Here is a 14,373-nt window from a genome sequence, read left to right on the forward strand (position 1 = left end):
CTTACCAGTAGAACCAGAGCTACTACGTCAAGGACCAGTCTTTCACCCGAACCCACAGAGTCTTCATTTGACGGCGTGGAAGTTGAAAGGTCAATCCTGAGAACTAAAGGCCTTTCAGAACAGGTTGTCACCTTACTTATGAAAGCAAGGAAGAGCGTCTCCTCAAAATCCTATTATAGAGTGTGGAGAAAATTTGGAGATTGGCTGGGAGATGATGCCGAAATCTCTAAGGTGGAAGTTCCTCAGGTACTGCAGTTTCTAAGTGAAGGTTTTCAGATGGGTCTTGCAGTATCAACCATCAAGGTACAAATATCAGCCTTAAGTATATTGCTTGATAGGAAGTTGTCGGAGGATAGCCTGGTACAGAGATTCTGTCAAGCCATCAAGAGGGAACGTCCTAGAGTTAGATCAGTTATGCCAACCTGGGATCTGAACCTTGTTCTGAACACACTGATGGATTCACCTTTTGAACCTCTGCGGGAAATCTCTTTAAAAATGCTTACCTGGAAAGTAGTTTTCCTCACGGCAATAACTTCGGCGAGAAGGGTTGGAGAACTACAGGCTCTCTGGGCTGAGGAGCCCTACCTGAATATTCTTCCAGACAGAATAATATTAAGGAATAATCCTGAATTTCTGCCAAAAGTAGTATCAAACTTCCATATGAGTCAGGAAAGCATTCTACCATCTTTCTTTCCATACCCAACGGATGATTACGAAGAAAGACTACATATGCTGGATGTTTTGCGGGCAATCTCTATATACTTGGAGAGAGTTAAAGACTTCCGGAAAGTTAAGAATTTGTTTGTTCTATACTCTGGAGTCAAAAAAGGCGAATCGCCTTCTAAAAACACGATTTCTAGGTGGATCAAGGAATTGATTGCATTCACCTATCAAGAAAATGGCCGGCCAGTTCCAGACCACATTAAGGCACACTCTACGAGGGCTGTGGCTACATCCTGGGCAAGGAGAGCGCAGGTGTCGATTAAAGAGATATGTGCGGCAGCGACGTGGTCGTCCATCCATACATTCACCAGACACTATGGCTTAGATGTCTCTGGTGGTCACTTTGGAGAAGCAGTACTGAAGGAAGCAACTGCATAAAGATTTACTTTAAGCATCATTTGAGTTCTGTGTGGTTTATTTCCCTCCCTACTAGGATGCTTTGGTATATCCCAGAGTAATGGCTGCCATGGAGTAGCGTAGAAGAAAGTGGCGAATTATACTTACCGATAATTTCATTTCTTCAAGATACTCCATGGCAGCCTAGTTTTCCCACCTCAATATATCTTTGTTTTTTCTTAGGCTCCGTCAAGGAGACACTCAAAAGACTGGGGAAGCCAGAGGCGGACGGACCTATATTCCCAGAGGGGGCGGAGCCTAAAATAGAAAAAACTTCCTGTCTAAAATCTAGGAGTAGGGATAAATCCCAGAGTAATGGCTGCCATGGAGTATCTTGAAGAAATGAAATTATCGGTAAGTATAATTCGCCACTATCTTCATATACAAATTATGGATCGTACTTCATTGTCCTGGTTGAGGCCTTTGGGTGTTCGGGTCACCATGTGGATTATCATAAGCAGTTCCTCCCTGTTGATGGTGTGTATGTAGTCACCCTCTCTCCAGTTTTTCTTAACCTTCTTCAGCCCTGTGACCTTGAGTAGTGTGAGATCTGATTCATGATGTTCTTTGTAATGTAAAGTGGATGTTTTTCTGAACCTTTTTTTATATTCCGTATGTGTTCATTTATTCTCATTTTGAGTGGTCGTAAAGTCCTTCCTATGGATTGTTGCGGACAGGGACATTCTAACATATATATGGTGTCCTTGCTGTGGCATGGTAAGTTGTCCTGTGTGTTACATGTTGTAGAATGTGAAACAGACATTACTGTTTGGGTAGGTGTGGTGCTTCTAGCTTTTGTTGTCTTGCAGCCCATGCAGGCCCCACAGTGGTAGAAGCCCCTTTTTATGTGTTCCATCTATAGTAGTTTGTGTTGTTTTTTGGTGGTATGTGGCTGTGTACCGGCTTCTTCTTAATGTCTGGTGCTTTCAGGAACACTACTTTTGGTTTTGGAGGTATGATATCTGCTTGTGTCATCTTGATGTATCGGCCAATGTTTGTTTATAATCTTTTTAATCTGATTTGCTTTTTTTGTGTATTGTGTTATGAAAGGGATCTCTTCTTTGTCTGTTTTCTGTTCTGATCTCTTTTTGTATTGTAGGAGGGGAGGCCTATCATTTCCCTTACCCATGGTATATGCTGTCTGTACCTTTTCTGTATTGTACTGTTTCTCTCTAAATTTTAAACTTTGTCCTTGTCCTTGTGTCTCATAATCGCTGACTCAGGAGCAGTTCCTCCCGAGCCTTTTGAATTGGCCTACTGGGATACTGTTCAACCAGTTTGGGTGGTGGCAGCTGGAGGTTAGCATGAAGCTATTGACGTCCACTGGTCTGTTGAACGTGTTAGTGTGTATTTCGTTATCTGTGATGAATATGTAAATATGTCATTAGTATCACAGTGTTGGTTTCTTCACCTCATTGTCCCGGACTTCTGATCATTGTGATCTATACACTTCTTATGTTCCTTCTAAAAGCACTGTTCAGAAATCTGCACTTTATCTTCTCTCCCCAATGTATGGAGGCAGCACTGATATTCTGTGGGATACGCCTGATTCCTCTACTGGTTACTGTTGGCATAGTCCTTGCTAAAAAGACTCTTGTTCTCATGATAGAGTCAATGAGTCCAGACCAGAATTGGCGATTTTCTTCTATTTTTTTATATAGTTTTTTGAAAAAAGTGTTTTTCTTGTTTAATTAATGGCTGTTAATGCAAATGTCATTTTGTGTAACATATTTTTGTAAGAATCAGAGGGTCAGCGAGACGTTATGGAGCCAATGTATCATTTACTATTTGCTGCTAATTCCCCCAAAACAACCGGTCCTCCCAAATGTAAGTAGAAGGGACTGCAGCAGGTATCTCCCATACCTTCATACATGGACATCTCCAGGCAAGGGTCAGGTAAGTTTATTTTTCCAAATACAACAACCCTAATTCACCTACAAATAAAAAAACAACATTTGAACAGACATTATTTATTTAAAACCAACAAATAAAACTTTCTTTACACAGAAAGAGACCCCCCCTTCCCTCCCGTTATATCATCCCACTATTCAAATTTGCAAAATTGGACATAGCCAAAATCACACCGGAAATCTTTTGATTTTAAACTACTTTATTTCATATCTTTAATACACATATTTTTGTCTATCTATATTTTAAACGTAAAAAATACTTTACTCAGCAGTTTGCTGGTGGTGGCAAAATGCACATGCGCAGCGGCCGCGCAGACACACATTGTAGCGGCATCCCTGAGAGGCGAACGCAGGCGGGCGGGCCGGGACCATTTTCCGGTGGGCTGTGTGATGTCACATCTGCATTTTTCTGATTAACCCCCTATAAGCTTCCAGAGTGCACCTCATATCTCATCTTTTCCAAGTTACTACAAATGATATGAGATCGGTAGCAGCACTACTTTCAGGATTATTACACAGAACACACATAAAGGCTGACAGCAAATAACAGTAACACATACAAGGGATTAATTAGAAATAAGGAAGCATAATAATCATTGAGTCTAATTATCAACTGATTCTGTGCAGGACCCATTCATCTCTTTACTGCCTCCAGCAGCCCCTGGTACTGCACTGTGACCATCATCCCTGTCTCCCCCCCTACTGCCACCTACCCTGTCTCCCACCACTACGGCCAATGACCTGTCTCCCCACACAACTGCCACCCACCACCATCTCCCCCATTACTGCCACCCACCCTGCCCCCCCTACTGACATCCACCATCTCCCCGCAACTACTGCCACCCACCCTGTCTCCCTCCACTACTGCCACCTGCCCCATCTCCCTCCACTACTGCCACCTGCCCTATCTCCCTCCATTGTTGCCACCCACCATGTCTCCTCCACTACTGTCACCTGCCTTGTCCCCCCCCACACTGCTGACACCCACCCTGTCTCCTTCCACTACTGCAAATCGGCCTGTCTCCCCCCACTACTGTCACGCACCCTGTCTCCTCCCACTACTGCCACCGCCCTGTCACCCCCCCACTACTGCCACCCATCCTGTCTCCTTCCACAACTGCCACCAACCTGTCCCCCCCTGCTGCCACCCGCCCTGTCTCTTCGCACTACTGCCACCACCCTGTCTCATTCCACTACTGCCACCCACTATCTCTCCCCCACTACTGCCACCGCCCTGACTCTCCCCACTACCACCCACCTGTCTCCCTGACATCCAAGCACTAGTTGGGGATTTATGGTACTAACAGTCCTTCATCAACAGATGGAAGTAACCAGGGCAGTAAGGAAGCAGAAGCTGCATCTGGTACATGGACCCTGGTCATGTAGGGCTGGGAGTCAGTAAGATTGTGTAATAGGGGCCTACAGTAAGTCAGTAAGGAGGCAGAAGCTGCTTCTGGTACATGGACCCTGGTCATGTAGGGCTGGGAGAGTCAGTAAGATTATGTAATAGGGGCCTACGGTAAGTCAGTAAGGAGGCAGAAGCTGCTTCTGGTACATGGACCCTGGTCATGTAGGGCTGGGAGAGTCAGTAAGATTATGTAATAGGGGCCTACAGTAAGTCAGTAAGGAGACAGAAGCTGCTTCTGGTACATGGACCCTGGTCATGTAGGGCTGGGAGAGTCATTAAGATTATGTAATAGGGGCCTACAGTAAGTCAGTAAGGAGGCAGAAGCTGCTTCTGGTACATGGACCCTGGTCATGTAGGGCTGGGAGAGTCAGTAAGATTGTGTAATAGGTGCCTACAGTAAGTCAGTAAGGAGGCAGAAGCTGCTTCTGGTACATGGACCCTGGTCATGTAGGGCTGGGAGAGTCAGTAAGATTGTGTATTAGGGGCCTACAGTAAGTCAGTAAGGAGGCAGAAGCTGCTTCTGGTACATGTACCCTGGTCATGTAGGGCTGGGAGAGTCAGTAAGATTGTGTAATAGGGGCCTACAGTAAGTCAGTAAGGAGGCAGAAGCTGCTTCTGGTACATGGACCCTGGTCATGTAGGGCTGGGAGAGTCAGTAAGATTATGTAATAGGGGCCTACAGTAAGTCAGTAAGGAGGCAGAAGCTGCTTCTGGTACATGGACCCTGGTCATGTAGGGCTGGGAGAGTCAGTAAGATTCTGTAATAGGGGCCTACAGTAAGTCAGTAAGGAGGCAGAAGCTGCTTCTGGTACATGGACCCTGGTCATGTAGGGCTGGGAGAGTCAGTAAGATTCTGTAATAGGGGCCTACAGTAAGTCAGTAAGGAGGCAGAAGCTGCTTCTGGTACATGGACCCTGGTCATGTAGGGCTGGGAGAGTCAGTAAGATTATGTAATAGGGGCCTACAGTAAGTCAGTAAGGAGGCAGAAGCTGCTTCTGGTACATGGACCCTGGTCATGTAGGGCTGGGAGAGTCAGTAAGATTGTGTAATAGGGGCCTACAGTAAGTCAGTAAGGAGGCAGAAGCTGCTTCTGGTACATGGACCCTGGTCATGTAGGGCTGGGAGAGTCAGTAAGATTATGTAATAGGGGCCTACAGTAAGTCAGTAAGGAGGCAGAAGCTGCTTCTGGTACATGGACCCTGGTCATGTAGGGCTGGGAGAGTCAGTAAGATTCTGTAATAGGGGCCTACAGTAAGTCAGTAAGGAGGCAGAAGCTGCTTCTGGTACATGGACCCTGGTCATGTAGGACTGGGAGAGTCAGTAAGATTATGTAATAGGGGGCCTACAGTAAGTCAGTAAGGAGGCAGAAGCTGCTTCTGGTACATGGACCCTGGTCATGTAGGGCTGGGAGAGTCAGTAAGATTATGTAATAGGTGACTACAGTAAGTCAGTAAGGAGGCAGAAGCTGCTTCTGGTACATGGACCCTGGTCATGTAGGGCTGGGAGAGTCAGTAAGATTATGTAATAGGGGCCTACTGTAAGTCAGTAAGGAGGCAGAAGCTGCTTCTGGTACATGGACCCTGGTCATGTAGGGCTGGGAGAGTCAGTAAGATTATGTAATAGGGGCCTACAGTAAGTCAGTAAGGAGGCAGAAGCTGCTTCTGGTACATGGACCCTGGTCATGTAGGGCTGGGAGAGTCAGTAAGATTATGTAATAGGGGCCTACAGTAAGTCAGTAAGGAGGCAGAAGCTGCTTCTGGTACATGGACCCTGGTCATGTAGGGCTGGGAGAGTCAGTAAGATTGTGTAATAGGGGCCTACAGTAAGTCAGTAAGGAGGCAGAAGCTGCTTCTGGTACATGGACCCTGGTCATGTAGGGCTGGGAGAGTCAGTAAGATTATGTAATAGGGGCCTACAGTAAGTCAGTAAGGAGGCAGAAGCTGCTTCTGGTACATGGACCCTGGTCATGTAGGGCTGGGAGAGTCAGTAAGATTCTGTAATAGGGGCCTACAGTAAGTCAGTAGGGAGGCAGAAGCTGCTTCTGGTACATGGACCCTGGTCATGTAGGGCTGGGAGAGTCAGTAAGATTATGTAATAGGGGCCTACAGTAAGTCAGTAAGGAGGCAGAAGCTGCTTCTGGTACATGGACCCTGGTCATGTAGGGCTGGGAGAGTCAGTAAGATTGTGTAATAGGATGCCTACAGTAAGTCAGTAAGGAGGCAGATGATGCTAATTAGCAATCCTTTTTCTAGTGTGCTGGGGGCTGCCCATCGCAGGGCGAGGCAGTCTAGTATGCTGACAGGCGCCTCCCCCCTTGATGAAGCAGAAATTGCGATCGCTCCACAATTTCTGCTACATCTTAGAAACTATTGAAGCATCCTGCCAGCTTAGCTGCACCCGCAGGATCCCCACCGCGTTCTTCTAGATTGCGATGGCTGCGTGTGTTGTCATGCAGCCACAGTGAACATGACCGTTTGTCCGCCTCCCTTTCTCGCAACACCGCACTTGTAACGCTCCATCTTCTCACTGGAAACGGAGCTTTACCCCCCACCCCGTGACAGCCTCTGCCTGATTAACAAGAAGCAATCACATTTCCTACAGCCCCCTGTAGAGAATGAAGGTGCATACGCAGGACGGGCGCTGCGCATGCGTCCGCAAGTTTTTCTCAATAATTCCGTTTGGATCACACACTGTAGTCCAACCTGAATTAGGCCCAGAGTCACCATCTTACAGGGAGCCGGTGAAGGGAGCAGAGAATGGGTGTTATGTGGCAGGAACGGGCTGGTTAGGTAACAGCCTGGCTGCTGCATTCTGTACAAGCTACAAGCGGTGCAATTCTATTGCTGGGAGATCCAGGTAGAGGACATTGCAGTAGTCTATGTGTGATGATACAAGTGCATGTATGACTGTAGGTAGATTTTCTGAGGGAATAAAGTGCTGGAGTCTGGCTATGTTCCTCAGATGAGGATCTGATTGTGGCTGATACTGATGTCTAAGTGTCACTCCACCATCCAGGACACTAAGATTCTGCACATGACCAGCATTTTGTAAACCTGAACCCCCAAGCGTAAGTCTGGTTGGTAACAAAGTTGAGCTGTAGCCCTGCCCTTTGTTGGTGAGCTTCTATCATAAGGACATGTTTCACCAGGATTGAGTCACAGCCAACTGGCATGACCCACACCTGGAGCTCAGCGAGACATTTAGGATTAGTACTGGGTTCTCAGTACCCAGAACAAAAGACAGATCATCTGTATAGCAGTGGTAGATGAGGGCATGACATCTGATTATTTCACCCAGTGGTAGCATGTATATTGCAAAAAGCACAGGACATAGGATAAGAACCTTGAAGAACAATGCATGGCAATGATAAGTATACTCCAGAAGATTAAAATGGCTTCTCACCTATGTGACTTCTCTGGTGTGTAACAAGATGTGATTTCTGTCTAAAACATTTCCCACACTCAGAACATGGAAATGGCTTCTCACCTGTGTGACTTCTGTGATGTATAACAAGATCTGATTTGTGTGCAAAACATTTCCCACACTCAGAACATGGAAATGGTTTCTCACCTGTATGACTTAGCTGATGTCTAACAAGTTGTGATTTCCGGGCAAAACATTTCCCACACTCAGAGCAAGAAAATTGCTTCTCACCTGTGTGACTTCTCTGATGTCTAACAAGATCTGGTTTGTCTGCAAAACATTTCCCACACTCAGAACATGGACATGGCTTCTCACCTGTGTGACTTCTGTGATGTATAACAAGATGTGATTTCTGTGTAAAACATTTTCCACACTCAGAGCAAGAAAATGGCTTCTCACCTGTGTGACTTCTCTGATGTTTAACAAGATCTGATTTCCGGTCAAAACATTTCCCACACTCAGAACATGGAAATGGCCTCTCACCTGTGTGACTTAGCTGATGTCTAACAAGTTGCGATTTCCGTGAAAAACATTTCTCACACTCAGAGCAAGAAAATGGCTTCTCACCTGTGTGACTTCTCTGATGTCTAACAAGCTCTATTTTGTCTGCAAAACATTTCCCACACTCAGAACATGGAAATGGCTTCTCACCTGTGTGACTTCTGTGATGTATAACAAGATATGATTTCTGTGTAAAACATTTCCCACACTCAGAGCAAGAAAATGGCCTCTCAACTGTGTGACTTAGCTGATGTCTAACAAGTTGTGATTTCCAGATAAAACATTTTCCACAGTCAGAACATGGAAATGGCCTCTCACCTGTGTGACTTCTCTGATGTCTAGCAAGTTGTGATTTCTGTGCAAAATGTTTCCCACACTCAGAACATGGAAATGGTGATGTACCTGTGTGACTTCTCTTATGTGCACCAAGAGATGATTTGTATGTAAAACAATTCCCACACTCAGAACTGGAATATGGTTTCTCACTTGTATGTATTCTCTTATGTATTAGAAGTGATTTGTATGTAAAACAGTTCCCGCACTCAGAACATGGAAATGGATTCTCACCTGTGTGACTTTGCTGATGTGTAACAAGTTGTGAGTTCCGGGTAAAACATTTCCCGCATGCAGAGCAAGAAAATGGCTTCTCACCTGTGTGTCTTCTCTGATGTGTAACAAGAGCTGATTTGTATGTAAAACATTTTCCACACTCAGAACATGGAAATGGCTTCTCACCTGCCTTAGCTGGCTGATGGGTAATAGGCTTTGTGTTCTGTGTAAAACATTTGGCATCTATAGAACACGGAAACACTGTATCTACTGTCAGAGCTGTAACAGATGCTCCAATATCAGAGTGATCAGGAGAACATTTCCCAGGATCAGGGGGATCAGCTGATAGAGCTGGATGTATAATTGGGGTAATGGGGTTATCTCCTGGAGAATCCTGTCTGTCGCTATCTTTTATTTCACAATCCGGGGATAACATTAGATGTCCTTCTGAGATATTCCTGCTCGTGTGTCCACCTGCTGGAAATAAAATACATTATGGAAATACAAAAATGAGAACACACAATAACAAATGTAATATTATAATAAGACTTAGATATATCTCTCTCTTGTACTGGTAACTAACCATGAAGTATAAATGGAGATGTAGTCACTCGCCAAGTCTTATGTCAGCACCAATGTAAAACAATGGATGGGGAACATATCGTATGAATTGGAGATTCTAGATGAATAATAACATCAGTCATATGAGCTGATGGATCAGAGAAATGTCTCCTAACGTTACTCCTGGAAGCATTGGTAAGGTAGCATTCCTTTATGTGTGTGCTCATACGCTGGTAAGCCTGTACATGTGTTACTCACCCTTATATAAGGTATATTGCTACAGCAGAGTAGGTGTGTGGAACAAGGTATTTTACATGCAATACACCATATAATACCCTGCAATCATCATCATCTGCTAGGTTATACTCCACTGTTACACCCCCCATCATCAGTGTCTTACCTCTATTCTCTCACTAGTAATAAGGATGATGTGTGTACGGTAAGTACGATATAGAGAACTACATATCAGGATCTATACAGCTGCCACCATACTTCTGCTTCTCATACGTCTGCTACTGGCAGCAGTGAACATCTGAGTGAGAGTGCAGGGAAGACAGCAGAGTCTGATGAGAAAGAGATTGGATCTGCCTTTGCAGGGATGTACCACACCTGTCACCCCTGTTAGTATATAAAATAATAAATAAGAGGGGCCTGAGTCCATCCAGACATGCTTTCTGGAGCTTTCATTACTACGTGGCTTCTTATCTACCCTACCTGATAGCTGTCAGCCACCACTGGAACCAAGACCCAATCTATTAAGTCCCCCACTTCTCCTGCCCTAAAGCCGCTCACTCCGGGCACCGTTCACTGCTGCAGCCTAGTGACGCAGCTGAAGCCACGGGCTGTATTCTGGAGCTAAGTGTGCCCAGTCTTTCTCTGACGTCCTAAGTGGATGCTGGGACTCCGTAAGGACCATGGGGAATAGCGGCTCCGCAGGAGACAGGGCACAAAAAGTAAAAGCTTTAGGACTAGCTGGTGTGCACTGGCTCCTCCCCCTATGACCCTCCTCCAAGCCTCAGTTAGATTTTTGTGCCCGAACGAGAAGGGTGCAATCTAGGTGGCTCTCCTGAGCTGCTTAGAGTAAAAGTTTAAAATTAGGTTTTTTTATTTTCAGTGAGTCCTGCTGGCAACAGGCTCACTGCATCGAGGGACTAAGGGGAGAAGAAGCGTACTCACCTGCGTGCAGAGTGGATTGGGCTTCTTAGGCTACTGGACATTAGCTCCAGAGGGATCGATCACAGGCCCAGCCATGGATGGGTCCCGGAGCCGCGCCGCCGGCCCCCTTACAGAACAGAAGAGGTCCAGAAATCGGCGGCAGAAGACGTCCTGTCTTCAGTAAAGGTAGCGCACAGCACTGTAGCTGTGCGCCATTGCTCTCAGCACACTTCACACTCCGGTCACTGAGGGTGCAGGGCGCTGGGGGGGGGGGGGCGCCCTGAGACGCAATATAAACACTTTTTTTGGCTAAAAATACATCACATATAGCTCCTGGGCTATATGGATGTATTTAACTCCTGCCAGTTTTTCCTTAAAAAGCGGGAGAAAAGGCCGCCGAGAAGGGGGCGGAGCCTATCTCCTCAGCACACAAGCGCCATTTTCCCTCACAGCTCCGCTGGAAGGACGTCTCCCTGACTCTCCCCTGCAGTCCTGCACTACAGAAACAGGGTAAAAAAGAGAGGGGGGGGCACTAATTTGGCATATATAAACTACATAGCAGCTATAAGGGAGAAACACTTATATAAGGTTGTCCCTATACATATTATAGCACTCTGGTGTGTGCTGGCAAACTCTCCCTCTGTCTCCCCAAAGGGCTAGTGGGGTCCTGTCCTCTATCAGAGCATTCCCTGTGTGTGTGCTGTGTGTCGGTACGTTTGTGTCGACATGTATGAGGAGGAAAATGGTGTGGAGGCGGAGCAATTGCCTGTAATAGTGATGTCACCCCCTAGGGAGTCGACACCAGAACCTATAGCTGGTGCATCACAAAGACCTGTGAAAGAGGGTTGCTGGATGACACATGCCATTCACACATGGGCGGGTCAAATTCAAGAGGTCCTTGCAGGAGATATTTCCCTGGTAACTACAGCGACTCTCATAAAGCACAATCAGGACAGTGCACGCGTCTTGTGTGACTCTCTCAAGGAGATAGGTGCTATTAACGCTAGGACTACTGCCATGGCAGTGTCTACGCGCAGAGCTTTGTGGCTGCGTCAGTGGATAGCGGACGCAGATTCCAAGCGCAGTGTGGAGTCTCTTCCTTTTTCAGGGGAGTGGCCATTTAGGGTTGAGTTGGATACATGAATTTCAAAGGTTACTGCGGGGAAATCCACGTTTCTCCTTTCTGGGGCCCTGCCGGCTAGGTGTTCCTACCCAGGGCTGTCTACCCAGTCCTTTCGGACTGCCAGGTTCAGATCAAGAGCCAGATGCACCTGAAACGCGGCGAGAGGCACTGGAGGCAAGACAAAAAAAACAGCTGCCGCAGGTTTTTGGGAACAAAGCACCAGTTCAGTTTCCACTAGGGCCTCAGCATGATGGTGACCCCCCATCCTGATGGGATCTCGAGGTGGGAGCTCGATTGCATTACTTCAGCCGCATCTGGGAAAGCTCCTGCCAGGATGTCTGGATAAAGTGATCCCATTTCTCAGGACTACAAGCTGGAGTTAAACAGTTCTCCTCCCCAACGATTTTTCAAATCAAGCTTACCAGTTTTGGAGGATACATGAGTTACGCTACAACAGGCCATACTAAAGTAGGCCCAGTCCCAAGTCATTGTTCCAGTGCCACTACAACAACAGGGAAAGGGTTACTACTCCAACCTGTTTGTGGTACCAAAACCAGATGGTTCGGTAAAGCCCATTTTGAATCTAAAATCCTTGAACCCTTACCTAAAGGTTTTCAAGTTCAAGATGGAATCCTTGTGAGCAGTGCTTGCGGGTTTGGAAGAACAGGAGTTCATGGATATAGAGGACGCTTATCTCCATATCCCGATTTGGCCGCCTCACTAGGCTTACCTACGGTTTGCCCTGCTGAACGATCACTACCAGTTCCAGGCACTACCCTTCGGTCTGTCCACAGCTCTGAGGGTCTTCACAAAGGTGATGGCAGAGATAATGTTCTAGCTCCGAGTCTAGGGGATCAGTATTGTCCCTTACCTAGACGATCTCTTGATAAAGGCTAGATCCAGGGAGCTTCTGTTGCGCAATATAGGCCGCACTATTCAGCTTCTGTCACAACATGGGTGGATCCCACCTGGAGCCTACTCAGCAGCTCCTATTACTGGGAATGTTTCTCAATGCAGTGGCTCAGAAAGTGTTCCTCCTAGAGGTCAAGGCAAGGACGCTCCAGGATGTGGTCCGAGCGGTTCTACGACCGAATCGGATCTCCATCCATCTTTGCATAAGATTGTTGGTAAAGATCTAAGCCTCATACGAGGCGATCCAGTATGGAAGGTTCCATGCCAGAACATTTTAATTGGATCTCCTGAGTTAATGGTCCGGTTCACATCTTCAGATACCCCGGATCATATACTACCGTTCAAAAGTTTGGGGTCACTTAGAAATGTCCTTTTTTTTTTTTAAGGAAAAGCACTGTTTTTTTCAATGAAGATAACATTAAATTAATCAGAAATACACTCTATACATTGTTGATGTGGTAAATGACTGTACTAGCTGCAGACGTATGGTTTTTAATGGAATATCTACAGACTTGTATAGAGGCCCATTTCCAGCAACCATCACTTTAGTGTTCTAATGGAGGTTAGGGTTAGGCTGTGGGTAAGGGGGGTTAGGTTTAGGCACTGCTGGGGGGAGGTTAGGGTTAGGCTGTGGGTAAGGGGGGGTTAGGATTAGGCACTGCTGGGGAGAGGTTCGGTTAGGCTGTGGGTAAGGGGGGTTAGGTTTAGGTACTCTTGGGGGGAGGTTAGGGTTAGGCTGTGGGTAAGGGGGGCTTAGGTTAAGGCACTGCTGTGGGAGTTTAGGTTTAGGCTGTGGGTAAAGGGTTAGGTTTAGGCACTGCTGGGGGGAGGTTAGATTTAGGCTGTGGGTAAGGGGGGTTAGGTTTAGGCACTGCTGGGGGAAGGTTAGGGTTAGGCTGTGGGTAAGGGAGGTTAGGTTTAGCCACTGCTGGGGGGAGGTTAGGGTTAGGCTGTGGGTAAGGGGTTAGGTTTAGGCACTGCTGGGGGGAGGTTAGATTTAGGCTGTGGGTAAGGGGGGATAGGGTTAGGCTGTGGGTAAAGGGGGGGGCTAGGTTTAGGCACTGCTGGGGGAGGTTAGGTTTAGGCTGTGGGTAAGGGGGGATAGTGTTAGGCAATTCTGGGGGGAGGTTAGGGTTAGGCTGTGGGTAAGGGGGGGGTTAGGTTTAGGCACTGCTGGGGGAGGATATGTTTAGGCTGTGGGTAAGGTTTAGGCACTGTTGGTGGGAGGTTAAGTTTAGGCTATGGGTAAGGGGGGTTAGGTTTAGGCACTGCTGGGGGGAGGTTAGGGTTAGGCTGTTGGGTAAGGTGCGGTTAAGTTTAGGCACTACTGGGGGGTGGTTAGGTTTAGGCTGTGAGTAAGGGGGGGTAGGTTTAGGCACTGCTGGGGGAGGTTAGGTTTAGGCTGTGGATAAGGGGGGGTTAGGTTTAGGCACTGCTGGGGGGAGGTTAGGTTTAGGCTGTGGGTAAGGGGGGTTAGGTTTAGGCACTGCTGGGGTAGGTTAGGTTTAGGCTGTGGGTAAGGAGGGTTATGTTTATGTACTGCTGGGGGGAGGTTAGGTTTAGGCTGTGGGTAAGGGGGTAGGTTTAGGCACTGCTGGGGGGAGGTTAGGTTTAGGCTGTGGGTAAGGGGGGTTAGGTTTAGGCACTGCTGGGGGGAGGTTAGGGTTAGGTTGTGGGTAAGGGGGTTAGGTTTAGGCACTGCTGGGGGGAGG

General features: G+C 47.0%; 1 protein-coding gene across 1 annotated transcript in view; it reads right to left on the reverse strand.

Annotated features, from left to right (window-relative positions):
• The window catches only part of LOC134983462 (zinc finger protein 585A-like), a 151,168-nt gene that overhangs the window by 96,879 nt on the left and 39,916 nt on the right, over nt 1–14,373 (reverse strand). Inside the window, exon 6 of the mRNA XM_063949138.1 lies at nt 7,840–9,387. Within this exon, the coding sequence (XP_063805208.1) occupies nt 7,840–9,387 (1,548 nt within the window). The remainder of the gene's footprint in view (nt 1–7,839; nt 9,388–14,373) is intronic.

This window comes from Pseudophryne corroboree (assembly GCF_028390025.1).
Source record: "Pseudophryne corroboree isolate aPseCor3 chromosome 3 unlocalized genomic scaffold, aPseCor3.hap2 SUPER_3_unloc_15, whole genome shotgun sequence".
Taxonomy (NCBI): domain Eukaryota; kingdom Metazoa; phylum Chordata; class Amphibia; order Anura; family Myobatrachidae; genus Pseudophryne; species Pseudophryne corroboree.